The following is a 19676-nucleotide window of genomic DNA, read 5'->3' on the forward strand; positions in this document are numbered from 1 at the left end:
TAAAAAATCTTCTTAAGAACATTGAAGTTTATTACCGAACATATTAACATATTACCGAAATGACTTCCAGCTCATATGCTACTGACTGTTTTCACCTCCTGATTTTTATTTATTCAGATTTCATTTGACATAAAATAATTCATTAATTTTAGTTGGTCAAATATCTATTTTCTGTAGAATGTCATTTCAGTAATTACAAAATATGTATCTGTCCCGTTGTTCTGGTTAAATATGTTTACAGAAATCTAATTAAAATCAAACCATTCTTTAAAAACGAATTCATTGATTGATTGATTAAATAAATGAATTAATAAATAAATAAATAAATATAAATAAAAAAAGATACAAAATGAAAACCACACCTAAATGCGGGAAACAAGTTGATGGCAGTGAGACGTCAAAGTTCCTCTCATTGATTTGTATAGATTAACTAAAAATACCGAGGATACACCAGCAGTATCTTCATTATTGCTCAGACGTTTTATTGTGATACTGGGAGAATAATGATGAATAATGTTGATTACATCCAAATGATTTGTTGAAAATCCATAAAACTCAGTTTTCTAGTTTTGGAGTTAAGGTACAAAATGGTGAAAAAAGGCAACTCTATTACTGGTTTGAATGGTTTGAGAAGTTTACCAGTAGCAGAGCTGACTGATTAGCCAAATCTCTCCGTCCTCGAAATGCACCTGCAGTTCTACATTGGGCCTCATGCACAGCTATGTAGTATCTGGACTGGTGGGACTGAATCAGTGAATCCGTGCACGGAGCCTCAGCAGGTCAGCAGGGTGGTTGAGAGCTGTGTTGGGCAGTACTGGGTCCGAACAGTCTGGCCACTCAAAATGAGGTAAAGAAAGCAGGTGATGGATTGAAGGAACAAGCCTCAGACACCAAACATGACTTGGCTGGTGAAGTGCACTTGATTTCACGGATGCTCTTGGTTGGCTTGTTATGTTTAGCTACATTGAATGCAGTGAAATGACGAGGTCTAGTGTTGAGAAGCTGCTTGTAGAAATATATATGTCTGTTCCCCGGCGTATATATTTACATTTACTGTGCTTGTGTTCAGTGTTGTTTTAAAAGGAAGAGATCAGTGACGAACCACTGAAACTGCTGCCATTGCTTGCGTGAAGCCTGATGTATGTGTGTGTGTGTGTGTGTGTGTGTGTGTGTGTGTCTGTCTGAGTACTCTGATCAAAGCCTGTGTGTATCTGTGCAGTTTTGATCTCGTCTAATTGGCTGCTTGTTGTCTCGGTAGCTAGAACCGCGGGATCGTAGATGAACTGACGAGTCGTGATTCTGTTTCAGTGTTAAGTGGAAAAATCGATGGCCTTGTGTGTGTTGGTGTGTGTGCGTTTGTGTGTCTGCTGTGTCTAGTTAACACTGTTGTGTGTTAATGAGCCAGTGGTTGTTTGATTGATTGCCTTAATGCTGTTTTAGTGCAAGTGATGATGTTTGTTTTAACATAAGTCCCGCCCACTTTCTCACCCCGCCCCCTCCACAGACTCAGTAGTTGTATTGGAGGAAGGTGGCCGAGGCAAAGGACCGGATTCACCCTCTGATTCCCCGGATATACAGGAGTTTGAGGCCATCTCTTCTGAGCCTATCTTCATGAGCACTGAAAAGATCACCAAGACTCCGCCCTCCATGCTCAGCCGAGTGAGTGAAAAACCATGTTTTCTTTACCGACTTTGATCTTAACTGCAAAAACAACCTGTTTTAACTTCCTATGTTGGCCGTTACCATAACGACCTGCCGGTTGCAAGTTCAAATCCCAAGGCATGCCGCTTTGCCATTAGCAATTGCCATTAGCGGTGATGCCACATCAGGGGCTGTTGGAAAAGAGGCGGTGGCTGACTCGCAGTATCGGAGGACCACCTGCGGTCCAGCCCCACCTACTTATCTTATAGCAGTGTAACTCTGCATACCTGAGGACAGATTGACAAAAGCTTTTCTTAGATAAAACATATGAAGCTCATAATTCTGTTCTATTTAATGTTTTTAAATACAATTCCTGAAATAAATTCTCTTTAATTATTTTCTTAGTAGTTTTCTCATGTACGTTTGTACAAAACAGACTGAAACTAAGCATTTTTCCCCCCAGCCATTCCAGTAGACAAGAGCTAGAAGTGATTTACTTGACGTAGAAACTTAACGGTGCTTTAAGAACCATCTTCACTTTTAATTGAATTAAATTAGACCTTAATTTATGATTAAACTATTTATGAACTAATTATTTTGATAATTTGAGGTTGACCTGCTGACCCCTTACAGTCTAAGATGAGTTTGAGGCAGTCATAAGGGTAAAAAAAAAACTACTTAAAGAATACCAGTCATTCTTGTTCTTGATTGATAGAATTTTTTTTTATGTTTTTATATTCTTTAAAAAAAAATCTGCTGAAGAACATTTTCCTAATTTTTCTTTAAAAAAATTAAAACACGCCTAGAAATTATTTATTTCTCAACTTGCTTTTTTGGGTTCCCGCCCTTCTTCCGCAGTCCTCCTCCACCTCCAGTCAAGACGACGAGAAGTCGACTCTGGAGGAGGTCAGCGAAGGTGGAATTCCGATTGACCAGCCGCCATTGACCTTCTCTAGCGGAGCTGCGGACTCCGACCTTCCCTTCTCTCACTCTCAAACGCTCAACAAGTCCAGCTCGTCTCCTGAACTCCAGACCCTTCCAGAGGCCTTTGCTAAGGCTGTAGGAGCCGGACTTGCAGACGCCCCCAGGTCCAGGACCCCGGTGGAGGGGAAAATCCTGCCTACTCAGTCCTCGACGGAAAGAGAGGGCCCTGGAGAGGTCGTTGGTCAAGGAGGAGGCCTTGGTTCTGGAGGGCCTTCGAGCGTAAGTGCCACGGCGAGTGTGTCCACCTCCTCTTCTTCAGCTTCTAAGATGAAACTGGAGTTCCCAAGCATCCAGCAAGGTCCGCTTTCCCCAAGCGGGCATCGGCCCCGTGGACACACAATCTCTGTTTCAGCGCCGTCATCACGTAGAGAGAGGAAGTCAGATCGGGACTCTTACCACAACCGCGGAGGTCCAACTAACGCTGAGAAGAGCTCTGGACTGAGCCCCAGGTAATTAAAATAGCCTTGAATTCAGGTGGCTGTAGGTGTCCGAGGGAGTCTTTTTATTGACCAGTCTTGGGACAGACCTCTGAAGGTGTCCTGTGGTCTCTGATGCTTACTGGACTTTACAGAAATATGCAAAGAGCCTTGGTCACCCATGTCCCTGTCGACAGTTCACCAATTGTCCTACCTTGGAGCACTTATTGCTGCATACCGAGAACACCCCACAAGACCTGTCTGACGTTGTCTAGCCAGCAAAGTGTCTCAGGTTCTCACATTTGACCACTTTTGTGGGTTTAACAGGTGCCACTGGAGCCAGATCAGGGTTGTTAACTTTACCTGCCAGTGGTTTTAAGGGTATGGTTGGTTTGGTGTATTTTAGGAGATGTCTGTATGTAGCAGCAGCAGTAGTTATGTTCATGAGAAAAATCAAATATCGCCCAACTAGGTCTGACTCCTCTTGAAGCTGCAGGCGAGACATGGCAGTTAACACCACTTTGAAAACCACTTTAGAAACTGCTCACATTTCTCCACTGTTTTACAGCACCCTTGTGCTCCTGATCCTCTGCTCTGTGGAAACAGCAGAACATGAGCTCATACTTATGCTAGAAATGCAGCCTGAATGCTTTCATCTTTCCTTCGTTACCATCCTCACCCTCAAAAACATGTTGTACTATTCAGAGCTGCTTTATTGCAGGAATTTCTCATGCTTTTGTTGCTCCTGTGCTGAAGAACTTACCCCGGATTACCCCAGATTGCCAAAATGCCAGGGCCGAAGCACTACCCCATCCCCACCACCTCCACCAAAATCTAGCCCCAGAATCGCTGGTAACGTCAGTGACGTCACATTAATACTCAAAGCGAAGTAAAGCAAGCCATTAATTTCCTCTGCAGACTCACCACAGCTAAGATACGCACCTGTCAGGTCACCGAGCCCCATCTACAATACAAATGCTCTGGTGAAAGTTAAGAAAAGAGACCGTTCACCATGTGCTTCCATAAACAATGCCCTGAGTGGTTTCTAGCTGCAGATTAAAGCAGTCGTAACTTGAAAGACAAAGGGGTCGAGAGGGCCCTCCCTCGCACCTTGTGACATCATTTGGAGTCCCTTACAAGAGGTGCAAGTTCGCTTAGCTTAATATTTAATGCCCCACGTTGCTCGCTAGCTAATGCATATCTACGGGTAAAATTTGAGGACTGACATACAGTTTTCTGGAGCCGTGGCACCGCCCTAAATCCTGGAGGAGGAGGAGGAGGAGGCTGCAGTGACCGTTCAGCACTACCTCTCATACAGATAATGAAAGCTGGTGTTCTGTCAAGTTGGGCTACCTTGTCAAAGTGTGCTACCATAATGTATATATTGATCATACGACCACAAAAATGCATGCCTACTGTTTTTTTGGATATCTGTGCCTGTTAATGTACACTACGGTAGCACAACTTAACAGAACACCAGCTTTCATCATCCCTGCTGTCTCTGTATGAGAGGTAGAGCTGAACGGTCACTGCAGCCTCCTCCTCCTCTCTGGTCTTCAGGATTCAGGGCAGTGCAACGGCTCCAGAAAACTGTATGTCAGTCCTCAAATTCTACCTGTAGATATGCAATAGCTAGCTAACAGAAAAGGAAGGTGCTGAGCCACTAAGTAGCACATATATGATATCATATGATACTGATATATGCATATCAATAACTTACGGCTCTTGTGAGAGACCACAGGGTCCTCTTGCTGGAGGCCTACAGCCAGACACCGATTGGTCCAAGCTGTGCGGCCTTCTTGTTTAATCAGAACATGCACCCATTTTTCCACACAGCTTGTACACCACCTGTAGAGATGTAGGTGTGGGCTAGAGGGGTATTAAGCCCCCAGCATTGAGCTGTGGAATGAATTTGGGAGTTGGGGATAAGGTGGGGTGGTGATCGACCAACATCCTGACCTCACTATGCAATCAAATCCTCACAGCAGTGCTACACAATCTAGTAGAAAACTTTCCAGTTACTCCAACAAAAGCAGGATAAACTTTCAGAAGTGAATACTGAATGAACAGGCGTCCCAAAACTTTTGTCCAGATAGTTGACGTTAGATGTTTGGCTCCACAATTCCTTTAATGGCTGTCCTGAATGTTTTCTAGCTGGGAACTGAAGCAGTCGTGATGTGAAAAAGTCCCGCTCGGCCTTCTCGTACGGTAAAGAGATTCAGTGGAGCAGATTTTAATATCCGAGCAGCTGCTTCTGATCCCGGCTCGGAGCCGAGCTCTGCACTAATACAATTAGTGTCCCACAAACGACTGGGGAATGAGGCCACCGCCACTTGAGGGGCCTTCTCATGAGCAGCTCTTTTCTTCTGCACGTCTGCGCCATCACAGACAACACGCAGCGATGTTATTGCGTCCTTGCTGGACAAGTTATTTCGGAATCCATTAAGCGAAGTATTGCTGTGATCGGTCTTGCAGCTGCTTTGTGCCGTGCGGTGCCACCATTACGGAGTTTCTCTGATTGGGTTGGAACCAGCCGGCATCTCTGGTAATTAGACTCAGGATTATCAATGGAGGGTTTTATAGGCAGAGACTGGGAATTGTGTTTTGGAGTTTTTAAAATGGCCTTAAATTACATCCGGCCGGCATTACAGCACATGTCACGGTCAGTCCAATCTCACAGCTGTCTGAATGGACGATTATTATTTTATTTCCTCCTCTCTCCCCTCTTTCCCTTGGAAAGATGTTTGAGGTTGTTTTTACAGTGACTTTCCCCTGAGTTATGGTACTGTGCTGATAATTAGCTCACAAATCAACTGCTGCAGTGAATAAGGTAGGCCTTTAACATATAGGGAGGTCCTACGTTAAAAAACTTCGTCACTCAAAGGACTGGACAGCTTTCAGGAGATAAATGAACACATTACGAACATTTTACGAACATTTTTTTATTTATCACAGGACGCAATGGACAACTGAAGTCATGTCTTTCTGTAGTGTGTCTTTTCTGTAGGCTTTACGACCTTATTATATTAAGAACTCTTGTCCTAAGCTGAATTTCTCTGATGGAAGGAAATGGGGGTCTCTGGGGATCCTCTGAAATAGAAGCAGCCTAGTTTATACAAGTCTTAGCTAGCACAGCTAAGCCTGACATGCATTAAATTGACAAAAGTATTGGGACAGCTGATCATACATTGCTTATTCTGGAAAAAAAAAGAGTGTATCCTGCTTTTGTCGGGATAACTGTCTCTACTGTCCAGAGAAGAAGGATTTCTACTAGGTTTTTGGAGCTGGAGCATCACTGTGAGGATTTGGTGATCAATATTGATGATCCATCATTCCAGAGAACACAGTTCTTCCACTGCTCCGCAGCTGCTCAATACTGGGGGGCTTTATTTATACCCCTCTAGCCCTCGTCTGGCATTAGGCAGCAGCATGGTGCCAATAGGTTCATGATGTTTATCTGCTCCAGAGTGTCAGCAATGGGTTCAACACAAAGTAGCTGAATTCTCTCTCTCTCTCTCTCTCTCTCTCTCTCTCTCCCCAGTTTTGTGTTTCTGCAGCTTTACCATTCACCCTTCTTCGGCAACGAGGCCAACAAGCCCCTCCTACTGCCCAAATCTGAGGTGAGGTCACTGTGCATCCACAAATCTGTCATAAATAATGGCATGTTATACCTGGGATTCGCAAAGGGAAGACATGATGTCAGGATTGCTTGTCTTGGGGTTAGGTGAAAGTTACAGCCAGGGCTCAAACAGAATAAAGAACTAATCACCCAGCTAACAGGGCCCCACATATGCCCACCAGGGTCAGTGATGGGACCAGCAGGGGTTAAACATGGGCCATAACTGGGTTGTACACTGCACATGGGGCAGCCTAGATGGGACCCATTGAGATTAAGGTGGGCTGTAACAATGTGGCCCATTTGGCAAGCCCAGCTGGGTCCCAGTAACAACACATGCCCACCTGGAACCCGCGTCCTAGTCCACGTTGCACCTTTGTGAGCCTCTGTATTCCGACCCAAACATAGTGACCCAAGCATAACCATTAAGGGCTGTGACCGAAGCGGCTTCTCAATTATGTTTTCCAGCGCTATTGAGCAAGTCAGTGTCCACATTGTAAAGTGGAACTCCCATAGCGCTAAGCTAGCGTTAAGTAGCCCGTTGACATGCCGGGTTAACTAACACCGCACTACGACCGTAACCCACTTGATACGAACTGATGGGAAATTTCACACAAAATCTGAGGAACAGCTGCCGTTCTCTGTGTCTTCACTGTCTGGAGTGTTAATGAAGGCGTTTGTCCCAACAGCTGATTGATCGAGCCGTGAAAGTGCTGGATCAGATGCCACCGTACGACACTCACAAAATAGGAGTGGTGTTTGTGGGGCCTGGCCAGGTAAGCCTGTTAACAATAACTGCAGCATTCAGGTTTAATTATGTTAATTAGGGGTCTAAAAGTACATCACCACACATCGATCTGAAGCTAATGCTTCGTACTCAATTCAGGGATGTCATTTTAAGGCTATTTGAATAAATAAAGGTACTGCTTAGAGCAGTCTTTTTGTTTTCAGTTACATTTGCATATTCAGTGCGTTTTCTTTTTGTTTTTTTTAGGCGTAGTTATTAATCATACCTGACGATCATATCATTTGAGATTCCCTGACTCACTGAATCCTGATTGAGTCATGTAGTTGTTATGAATATTTAACCACAGAGTTTTTGGTGATGTGAAAATGCCTTAAAATAAAATGCAGTCTATTTTTGGGCCAAGTGTGATGAACACCATCAGTGTTATTTTTGTAAAGCAATGAAAGACTGGACTTTAATGGTCACATTTTAGACTTTTACCTCACTTTTAACTTTTACCATCTTTTTTTTTTTTTTTTGTATATTTCTTTTATTTATTTATTTTACAATTTTTACTCTCAATTTGGTTCTGCCAATTAACCCATTGTTTGTAGCCCCCCCCCCCCAGCGCTAGCAATGCTCCCGACACTAGGAGGGTAAGGGCTTAGCACACGTCTCCTCCGATACACGTGAAGCCAGCCACTAGCACTAGCCATAGCACTAGCGGCCACCACACCAGCTAACAGACGTCTGTGCTGGCATCGCTCTAATAGTGATGAGGGGAGAGAGCACGGCCATTTCTGCTCTCTCTCGAACTCACGACCCCCGGGCCGTAGTGGCAGCACATTCTGCTCGCGCCCCCCCGTCTGTTGATTTTTAATCCAAACTGCCTAAGAGAAAAAAATACATCAAAAATAGTAATAAATAATCAGACCTTTTCAGCAGCATGCAAATGTTTTAACAAGTTGCATGTGTTGAAGTGTAAATATTTCAGCTTAACATATTGGGTAAATATGTTCCCATTTTTTTTGTTTGAATATTTTATTTATGTATGTATGTGTTTATTTATTTATTTAGCTTATTTACTTCACAACTTTCACAACTGCATCAAAATCCGCCATCTTACTGTGGTGTCCAAACTTTTGCATGAGTCTAAATATGAGACTGTTAGTTCTTATTAAGTGCTTATTATTATTGTTATTATTATTATTGTTGTTGTATCTTATTATTTTGCTCTGCTTAGGCGAATAACGAGGTGGCGATTCTGTCGAATGAGTACGGCTCGAACCGCTACGCTCGGTTCCTGACCGGTCTGGGGAAGCTGATCCACCTGAAAGACTGTGACCCTGACCAGATCTTTCTGGGGGGACTCGACCATGGACGTTACGCAGACGATGGAGAGTTCACTTACTGCTGGCACGATGACATTATGCAAGGTAAGGCGTGCATGCACCTGTTTTCTAACTGATTTACCATCATTAAGCCCTGATTTACCACCAAACCAGGTGTTGATCTGAGGAGAACTCTAAATAACACTAGACTCCATGAGAAAGGAGAACTTTGGAGATGTTCTAATGATGAACACAGTGATGGAGAACCTCCACCACCACTTTCTGTAGGCGTATTATTATTAGTGTTTATTCTAATATCAGAGTTTTACTAAGCAGATAAACACTTACTGACCAGATCAGCAGCTTCTCATTCTTATTATTTTCACAGCTGCCAAAACCTTTGCGGTGTACTGTATGTAAAGGACCTTTGTTCTGATTGGCCACTCTATGTTGTGTCTACAATAACACATTTGGTTGCAGACGATGTCAAATGTTGTTTACTTTGTGCTAAACGTTCACGGCAAATTGACCAAAACAAATGAGCCACAATTGAAGTCGTTACATTAGCCTACATTTAAAGCTGAGTCTACGTTCTCCTTGTCCTGAAAAGTTACTCTGCAAGGGAGATGCAAGGTTTTGTTCCTCATGGTAAACAGAACGTTTTATCGTTTCTAGGGCTGCAACAGAATAATCTATTGATGAATTAATTTTTATAATGTATTATGAAAAGCCAAATTTACCAAATAATGTCATTTGTAATGTAAAATGATGTAGCGGTCAGTCTTTTTAAATTTAGCTTAATGTGGTTTTATGCATTTGCTAACCAACAGTGAAGAAGATGAATCTTATTCAGAAATCCACTGTTTTAATGAACTTTCCTGCTGATGTAAAACATAATAAAACTCCTATATCTTCAACTGTCACAATATGAAACCAGCTCTTGGTCCACCAGTTGTTGTTCTGGTTTTGTTGATCAATCCATGGTCTGAACCGTCCCTAGTTAGCGCGGGAAACCGGCGTGATGACGTCACCAACTAATCGACACTTGAATTAGGTGCCAAATAACTTGGTCACCAGTTGTAGTCGACTAAGTCGATCAGTCGTAGCTCCCCTAATCGTTTCCCGCATTCTCCACGTCACTACTCTGCTACGGACCATCTGCAGGAACAAATATCTACTTCACTTCAACAGGAATGGGCGGAGCTTAACTGCTGTAGGCTAAACAGCATATGAACATATGCAAATATGTTCATGGTTGTCCATCACAGACATGATGATTTTAAAACAGGCTATATGAACAGGGGAGTGAACAGTGGCTCGGCGAGGAGAGCACCAGGCTTGTTTTAATACCCGGGCTCGGCAGGCTGCCACTGTGCAGCCCTTGCTTTGGGCAAAGCTCTTCACCCTCTCTGCTCCCTGGACGCTGCAGCAATGGCTGCCCACCGCTCCGGGCACATGTGCTCACAGTCCCTGTGTGTGTTTGATCGGTAGTGTGTATGTGTGTTTACAGCACTGCATGAAGTCCATCCGTGTCCACCACTAATGGTCAATATGGTTGTCTTGTCTTGTTAGTAGCCTACAGCATAAGCAATGCTTTTGTATTATGAGCTCTTTTCAGTTTTTAGGGACTTTGGGTTGGGTTTGGAATTGAATTCTGCAAGGGCATAAATCTCAAAACGAAAGAGCTGAGCTGCGTGTGTGTTCTGAATGTGTTGAATGCATACCCAAGCAGGAAGAACCAAGGCATTATTTAATGTTGGCAGTGTTTGGAGTCAGTGTGTTTGTGTTTGTATGGGGTAATGTATCTGCTGCTGTGTGTTTAGTGCTGGTGAATGGCCTCTCTCTTGTTTCAGACTTTATTATTCACTGTTTATGATGTCTTTTCTCGCCTTTAGCCATTTTCCACATCGCCACGCTGATGCCCAACAGGGAGAGTGATAAAAGCTGCTGTAATAAGAAACGACACATCGGGAATGACTTTGTGGTGGTGGTTTATAACGACTCAGGAGAGGAATACAAACTCGGTACTATTAAGGTGAGACGCACCTCTAACTACTTTACACACTGTAGTAGCAGGAGTGTTCACCGATCAGCCGTAACATTAACACCACTGACAGGTGAGGTGATAAACATTGATTATCTTCATTGACGGTGGCATCTGTTAAGCAGTGGATATACAGTATTAGGCAGCAAGTGAACAGTCAGCTCTTGAAAGTGATGTGACCTTAAAAAATGTAAGAATCTGAGCCACTTTGACAAGTCAGGGTCTTGGGTCAGAACATCTCCAAAACATCAGGCAGGTCTTGTGGGGTGTTCCCAGTGTGCTGTGGGAAAGGTCAACCAGTGAACTGCTGAGTCTTGGGCACCTAAGGCTCATTGATGCGATCCATGAATCTGCTGATAACATCTAAAGGTGTTTCTGATACCACAGGGCACCTTCTGAGTGTCTTGTGGAATCCTACTGTGATGGCACAAGGGGGGCCTACTCAATATTAGGCAGGTGGTCCTAATGTTATGGGTGATTGGTGTTTATGGTGATTCTGCATTTGCTCTCGTAAACACACATGAACTAAGCTTTTGAGTCCTGGATCGATGTAACTTTTCACTGGCGCACCAGAGTGTGTCAGTGGTTGGTGTGGCGCTATGGATAACACCACTACCTGCCACTGAGCTACCACACCATGTGGCAGACTGGGGTTCGATTCCCGGTCTGGGTGACTGTGCTGCGCTACACCAATAAGAGTCCTTGGGCAAGACTCCTAACACTGCATTTGCGTTCCTCTGTAATACAAGTAACCGTGTAAGTCGCTGTGGATAAGAGCGTCAACTAAATGCCATAAATGTTAATGAGTCTGTATTTCCACCTAGTGGTTAAACAAGGATCTGCAGGGCGATGTGACCTCTGATCCCTAACTCGCAAAATATGGATCATGTGTAGGATGATGATCAGGATTATTATAATAATAATAATACAGGATTATTAACTCAGGATTATTTTACTTGGGCGTGATTTTAATCATTATTACCCATTATTTTTATTTATTTTTTTTTTTAAACCTACATGTGTGTATCTTTTGCCTGAACAATACATACACTGTATGTTTGACGAAGATGTGTGTATTTATCCAGGGCCAGTTCAACTTTGTGGAGGTCCTGATCAAGCCGCTGGACTACGAGAGTAACCTGGTCACGCTGCAGTGCCGAAGAGGTGATTACATAACTGTACACACTGCTGTCTGAAACACTGTCAGTGGAGGAAATAATGCATGCGTTGTATAGTGTGTGTGTGTGTGTGTGTGTGTGCCTGTGTACCTGTACTTCTATTTTTGTGAGGACCGACTGTTCCCGGAGAAATGGACTTGGAATGAAAGAAGAGAGAGTTTTTGATGAAAGAGTGTGCCGGAGCCTTCCCTGTAATAGCTAATATATTTCCTACCATTCTCTGAGATGAGTTTTTGTGCGCTCTCTAGAGAAGCCGCCCTCGGCTCCAGTCAGAAGTCTGAGTTCTTTCCTCCTCCTACGGTTTTGCATTGACACTATGAACCACTGCTGATTAACTGAAGACACATACTGCACCTAAAAAGTAGTAAAAATCATAGTTTAGTGAAATCACACTTGCTGTCAGATATAAAAAATGCTTTAAAAATTGAATAGGAAACTGTCAAACTCTCACAGAAGGTACTGAATCATTCATTGCAGATACTGAAATATTCATGGCAGATACTGAATCGTTTATGGCAGATAGCGGATTCGTTCGTGGCAGATACCAGATCCTTTTTAGTAGTCTGAATAATACAATAGTTTTTTTTTAAATGTAAAGCAGATACTGAATAATTCTTAGTAGGTACTGAATAACGAATAGTGGATAGTGGATGATTTATAGTACATACTGAAAAAAAGGACAGTACATACTCAGTAAGGTATTGTAGTTATGAAGTAATTCATAGTAGATACTAAATAACTAACTAATAGATTCTGAATCATTTATAGTTGACACCCAGTCATTCGGAGTGTGTGGGTTGTTTGTTGTTAGTATTAATATGTTTTGTATATTCCTCTCCTTTCATGCTCTTCTCTCAGATCTAGAGGGGCTGGTGGACACCACAGTGGCCAAAATTGTCTCTGACCAAAATCTCCCGCTGCTGGTCAGACAGATGGCACTGCACGCTAATGTGAGTTTGTACTGCTTCATTCATCTTCTTCATTCGTCATTCTTACTCACACACTAAAGGTTATAGTTTTCCTATTGAAAAAACAAAGCATCAAATATATATATATATATTATAAAAATAATAGTCCGATCATGTAACTGCTCCTCTCTGTCTGTTTCCCACTATTTCTGCTGTTGAGAAGTTGTTGTTGCGGTAGTTCCTCCTACACACACAGTAATGACTGCTGTTCTTGACCCACACACACTTTCTTCTGAAGCTCTCAGGAAACTGCGCTGCCAGTGCTCATTTATAAACACACAATCAAGCTTCCATAGCCGTTCCCTTGAGAACGTTGTGCTGAACAAGTGCTTTTTGGATGAATCAGTGGCTGATCCCTATAGTTAGTTTGGCTCTGGTTTAGGTTTAGAAGTGGAAAAGAAGCTCTTGCTGCCTCGTTCACCAGAAAACAGTCCGTTACTGAAAATACAGAACATCACTGCTGCTCCTCTGCTCCTTTTTATCATCTTCTACCTGCTCTGCTTTCTCCTTCTTTTTCCTCCTTCTTCAGCCTTCTTCTCCATCTTCTTCTCCTTCTCATCCTCCTTCTCATCCTCCTCCTTCTGCTCATCCTCCTCCTCCTTCTTCTCATCCTCCTCCTCCTTCTTCTTTCCAGTCCTACTCAATCCTTCTACTAACTACCTGAGCTAATTAGCAACAACATAGCGACTGTCCAGCCACCCCACCCAAATCTACCACCCGAGACACAATAGCAGCCACTTGGAACATCACAGCAACAACCTCGCAACTGCATACCAACCACCTAGGTTACCATAAAAACACCTAGCAACCCAATCACTACCAGCCAGGATACAATAGCAGCCACTTGCAACGTCACACCAACTGCATACCAACCACCTGGGATACCATAAAAACACCTGGCAACCCATCACTACCAGCCAGGATACAATAACAGCCACTTGCAACATCACACCAACTGCATACCAACCACCTAGGATACCATAACACCTAGCAACCCCATCACTACCAGCCAGGATACAATAGCAGCCACTTGGAACATCACAGCAACAGCCTAGCATATCAACCACCTAGGTTACCATAAAAACACCTAGCAACCCCATCACTAGCAGCCAGGATTTGATAACATCACAGCAACAGCTTAGAAACTGCATACCAACCACCTGGGATACCATAAAAACACCTACCAACCCCATCACTACCAGCCAGGATACAATAGCAGCCACTTGGAACATCACAGCAACAGCCTAGCAACTGCATACCAACCACCTAGGATACCATAAAAACACCTAGCAACCCCATCACTACCAGCCAGGATACAATAGCAGCCACTTGCAACATCACACCAACTGCATACCAACCACCTGGGATACCATAAAAACACCTAGCAACCCCATCACTACCAGCCAGGATACAATAGCTGCTGCTTAGCAGTAGGATATCAGCCACTTGGAACATTACAGCAAAAGCAAATGCATACCAACCACATGGGATACCAAAGCAACCACGTAGAAACCACCTTGAAACTCCATAGCAACAACCGAGCAACATTTCGAGAACATTTCAGACTTGAGCTGCACAATCTCTCTGCATTTTCTTCACTTGTCTACCTAACTGTTGGTTTATTTGATCAGGTGGCTGTTTTATATGCACTGTAGGAACAGACCTTCAGTGTGTTGATCTCTGTGGCCTCTGTTGGATCATTAGAGTAAAGTCATGAGAATTGCCCTTTAATTATGATCTTAACATTAACCAAAATCACAAAATCAAAGCCTCGCTCTGGCGTTACTGTAGACTGTAGACTGTTGAGCCCTGTATTAAGGTGTAAAGTTTAGCTAAACTGAAACTGGAGAGTTTAAAAGCTTTGTTTTCCTCTCGTCTCAAGATGGCGTCATTGGTGCACCAGTACAGAGCCAATCCGTCTGACGCCTACGCTTCTAAATGGCTGGCCCGACTCCGACACATCAAGAGGATCAGAACCCGGGTACGTGTGTGTTCTGATTTTACAGTGATTATTATTACTAGTCGACCAGCCAGGTCATGTTTGGGGTCTGAAATTCTGATGGGGTCAGATGGGAACTCGTACCCTGCAGGTCGTCTACATCATCCCAGACTCCCCTCAAACCACGTGAAGGTGCTCAGTAATCTCTAATAGACTTGATTATGTGGTTTCTGACACTGTATGTCAGAATGTGTCCAAATGTTTGTGGACACCCCTTCTAATGAATGCATTCTGTTACTTATTGCCAATAGAATAGGACTCTCTGGAGCAGATTCACATGACCCTATTGGCACCATGCTGCCTAATAATGCCTGGCGTGGGCTAGAGGGGTATAAAGCCCCCCAGCATTGAGCTGTGGAGCAGTGGGAAAAACTGTGAACACTTTTGGGTTGGGGATGATGATGAGGTGGGCTGGGGATCATCCAGCATTCTGACCACACTAATGCACTTGATGCTGAATGCAATCAAATCCTCACAGCAATGCTCCTTCAAAATCTGGTAGAAAGATACTTGTCCCAATACTTTTGTCCCATAGTGTATTTCATACACTTTATCTGCTTTCTAGGCTCAAGAGGAGATCCAGTCTCGCCCCACTCCTGGAATCTCCCTCACTCAGAGCCACGCCTCTAAACCCGCACACCAGTCATCAGGCCCCGCCTCCAACTCTGACTCTGGCCAGAGGAAGCGTCTGGTTTCCACCGTTGATGACTTCACAGATTTCGTTTAGGGCGGTTGACGTTTGGGTCTAAACCTCCTCCCCCACCTCCTTCAATACTCATTTCTCCAGCCTCCATCACCTGATGGCTGGAAAGGCCAAATTTTCATTTATTATTATTATATTATTATTATTATTATTATTATTAATAATATTTTAAATTCAGTCATAAATTTTAAGCCTCTCCTGAGGAGCAGTCCATTTCAGACAGGCTCAGTTTGAACATTTCAGTCAGTTCCAGATAAAATCTTCAAAAGGAAATAAAGATTTTATTTTTAACTCTTAAACAGTAAAAACATGCTCCAACCTCCCCTCGTATCACAGAAACACACACAAGCTCACTCTTCTACACTGTGGTGCTCTCTCTCTCTCTCTCTCTCTCTCTCTCTCTCTCTCTCTCTCTCTCTCTCTCTCTCTCGCTTTCTTGTTGCTTGCCAAAACTACTTGTTAACTACTTGTTTTTTTCTTGTCTTCTGCACCTTCACATTTTCTCTTCCTCAACATATATATATATATATACACCAACCAGCCACTTTATCATTAACACCACCTCTTTGTTTCTACACTCACTGTTCATTCCACCATCTCCACTAAACATACAGGAGCTCTGTGTAGTTCTATAACTCCAGACTGTCTCCATCTGTTTCTCTGCAGCCTCCTCCTTTCAGCCTGTTGGTTCTTCAATGCTCAGGACCCCTCAGGACGGACCACCACAGAGCAGACTGTAGTGTTTGGATGGTGGGTCAGCATTCTCAGCACTGCAGTGACACTGACTGACATGGTGGTGGTGACGGTGAGTGTGTTAGTAGTGTGTGTTGGGCTGGTGGTACGAGTGGTAGATCAGACACAGCAGTGCTGCTGGAGTGCTTAAACACGGTGTCTGTCCACTCACTGTCCCCTCTATTATCAGACGCTCCTACCTAGCTGCTCCACCTTGTAGATGAAGGTAAAGTCAGAGACAGGAGCTGTCTGATCTGTTGCTGCACAATTTGTTGGTGTTGGTCATCCTCTAGTCCTTCATCACGGGACGCTGCTGGCTGGATATTTCTGGTTGGTGGACCCTTTCAGGTGTTTAAGCACTCCAGCAGCACTGCTGGGTCTGATCCACTCGTACCACCAGCCCAACACACACACACACACACACACACACACACATTACTAAGACACTCACCACCACCATGTCAGTCAGTCAGTGTCCCTGCAGTGCTGAGAATGCTGACCCACCACCCAAACACTACAGTCTGCTCTGAGGGGTCCTGAGCATTGAAGAACCAACAGGCTGAAAGGAGGAGGCTGAGAACAGAGTCTGCAGAGGAACAGATGGAGACAGTGTGGAACTATAGAACTACACAAAGCTCCGATATGGGAGGAGGAGCTGATAGACTGGACAGTGAGTGTAGAAACAAGGAGGTGGTGTTCGATAGATAAATAAATAAATATAGTTGTGTGCTGGTGAGAATGACACAGAAATGACGAGGTGGAGTGTGCATGAGGGCGATGCTGCACAGGTATTTGCATGTCTCTACCCACTCTCTCTAACAGTGGCAGCGAGTGAAGGGTGTTTCTGTGAGGAAGGTTAACTCTCAGACTGAACGATAGGAACTCGCTTTACAGTCCGCTTCTGTTCCACTGCTGCTCATGACGCTCGGCTGTGAATGAGGTTAATTCAGCTTATTTTAGGACCTGGTGGATGATTGAAGGACTTCAGCAGAAACTCACGAAGGTGCCCCCTAACACTGTACAGCCCTGACCCGTGCTCCACCTTCTCCAGAAGGAATTACGCTGATCTCCAAACCCAACATCTAAACCCAAAAATATATCATGCAAATATTTATTATATATTTTTTTTTTTGGCCATTCATCAGCAAAGTGCGTGTGTGTGCGTGTGTGTGCGTGTGTGTGCGTGTGTGTGCGTGTGTGTGCGTGTGTGTGCGTGCGTGCGTGTGTGTGTGTGTGTGTGTGTGTGTGTGTGTGTGTGTGTGTGTGTGTGTGTGAATCTCTTGATTTACTGTGTAAAAGCTGAACTGAAGTGGAAACGAATGATTAAACACTAAACCCTTTGTTAGCCGAGACGGTTTTGCTTGTTGGTGATGAATAAAATATTGCAACAGCATCGTTTTCCGTTCAGATTTTCATGTTTAATATTTATGGTTGTTTTGATATAGATCCATTTGTATGCAGAGCTTTGAACACCCGTAGATTATCGATATATTAAATATGTAAATAAGCTCCATCCTCTACAGAGAACTTTTTAACACACGCTTAACGTTTATTTAATGAATTGAACATACTGGACAATAATAATCTGCACATTCCACATTTTTATGGTTCATTTCTTGAGCTGCTTTACTATCTATCTATCTATCTGTCTGTCTATCTGTCTGTCTATCTGTCTGTCTATCTGTCTATCTATCTATCTGTCTGTCTATCTGTCTGTCTGTCTATCTATCTATATCTATCTATCTGATTATCTATCTATCTATCTATCTATCTATTTATTTATATCCAGTGTGTACTGGATACTAATTTTGTCTGAGAAATGTGCAGAAAAAAGTTAAGGTTTTTCCTGATCAGTTTGATCAGTTATTTTCACACAAAAAAATCAACAGGTGTTTGTTTACATGAATTAATTAATTAGTTTTTATTTATTTGTTTATAAAACTACGGCGTCCCGCTGGTGACATGCTATAATGTAAAAAAAAAACTAAGTTGTGGCCACCACAAAGTAAGGCGTGGGAACAAGATAATTTAATGACTTGGTAAGTATTACGTTAACCATGGGGAATTAATCATTATTAATTTATTAATATCCGGAGGGTATAAATAATTATTCAATAATAACCAGTTGGACTTTAAATAATTTTATGCTCATTTTAAGAATAAAAGTCCCCATAATCGAATTGTGCAAATCAGGTAGGGGACAACAGCAGCTTAATTGACAGGTGGGTAAATATTCCGTCATATCCGGTGGAGAGGAGGGTTTGGGGGGCTGGAGGCGCTGGAGGCGGAGTGGACGGGCTCCGGAGGACTCCCCCAGAGGCGCGACGCTGCTGGACGCTTTAGGTAAGCGGTGGCGGAGCCGTTTATACGTTAATTGGTGTAATCAGGCTTTCCTCACTGCCTCATTACCTCACTGCCTCGCTGACCTCACTGCCTCATTACCTCACTGACCTCACTGCCTCACTGACCTCACTGACCTCCTTCAGTATAACTCGAGATGAACTCGGCGATGAGACCCATTAAAAGGTAGCTAATTATAAATATCCTGAATTTCCTCACTGGTAAGATTATAAACGTATTGTATTTAGTGAAACTCAAATAATTATTAGTAAAAACTAGTAAAAATTTAAAAAGTCGATATTTAATATTATAAAATGTTTAGTTTCGGCCCTGTGAGTTGATTGGTTGAGAAGCGCTCAGTTTTTTTGCACAGACAGTGTATCACTCCGCCGCCCGCCGTTACACCAGAAAGTACCGTCAATCCTCTCAGAAAAGAGCAGTAATGAGCTTAAACCAGCTGGAGATTAAAACAGGAATAAACTGGTGTGTGGAGGGAGCTGGAGCTGGAGCTGGAGCAGGAGCAGGAGCTGGAGCTGGAGCTGGAGCAGGAGCAGGAGCTGGAGCAGGAGCAGGAGCTGGAGCAGGAGCTGGAGCAGGAGCAGGAGCTGGAGCAGGAGCAGGAGCAGGAGCTGGAGCAGGAGCTGGAGCTGGAGCAGGAGCAGGAGCAGGAGCAGGAGCTGGAGCTGGAGCAGGAGCAGGAGCTGGAGCTGGAGCTGGAGCAGGAGCAGGAGCAGGAGCAGGAGCTGGAGCTGGAGCAGGAGCAGGAGCAGGAGCAGGAGCTGGAGCTGGAGCAGGAGCTGGAGCTGGAGCAGGAGCAGGAGCTGGAGCTGGAGCAGGAGCTGGAGCTGGAGCAGGAGCAGGAGCGGCAGGCTGTGCAGTGAGTGTGTGGAGTTTGTTACTGGGACGAGGCACCCAGAGCGATCCAGAGCCAACTCCAGCGCCCGGGGAGCAGAGAGGGTAAAGGGCCTTGCTCAAGGGTCCAACAGTGGCAGTTTGC

At 43.9% G+C, this 19676-nt stretch overlaps 1 protein-coding gene across 5 annotated transcripts in view; it reads left to right on the top strand.

Annotated features, from left to right (window-relative positions):
* tsc2 (TSC complex subunit 2) overlaps positions 1-17730 on the top strand; it is a 55381-nt gene extending 37651 nt beyond the window's left edge. For all 5 annotated transcript variants that reach the window (XM_072657530.1, XM_072657529.1, XM_072657531.1 and 2 more), the window contains 10 exons: positions 1505-1659; positions 2500-3074; positions 6583-6661; positions 7347-7433; positions 8628-8820; positions 10611-10750; positions 11845-11923; positions 12796-12887; positions 14788-14886; positions 15470-17730. In XM_072657530.1, coding sequence (XP_072513631.1) covers positions 1505-1659; positions 2500-3074; positions 6583-6661; positions 7347-7433; positions 8628-8820; positions 10611-10750; positions 11845-11923; positions 12796-12887; positions 14788-14886; positions 15470-15631 — 1661 coding nt within the window. In that variant the 3' untranslated portion in view covers positions 15632-17730. The remainder of the gene's footprint in view (positions 1-1504; positions 1660-2499; positions 3075-6582; positions 6662-7346; positions 7434-8627; positions 8821-10610; positions 10751-11844; positions 11924-12795; positions 12888-14787; positions 14887-15469) is intronic.
* Positions 17731-19676: the final 1946 nt, after the last annotated feature.

The sequence above is a fragment of the Salminus brasiliensis genome, chromosome 15 (genome assembly GCF_030463535.1).
Source record: "Salminus brasiliensis chromosome 15, fSalBra1.hap2, whole genome shotgun sequence".
NCBI lineage: Eukaryota > Metazoa > Chordata > Actinopteri > Characiformes > Bryconidae > Salminus > Salminus brasiliensis.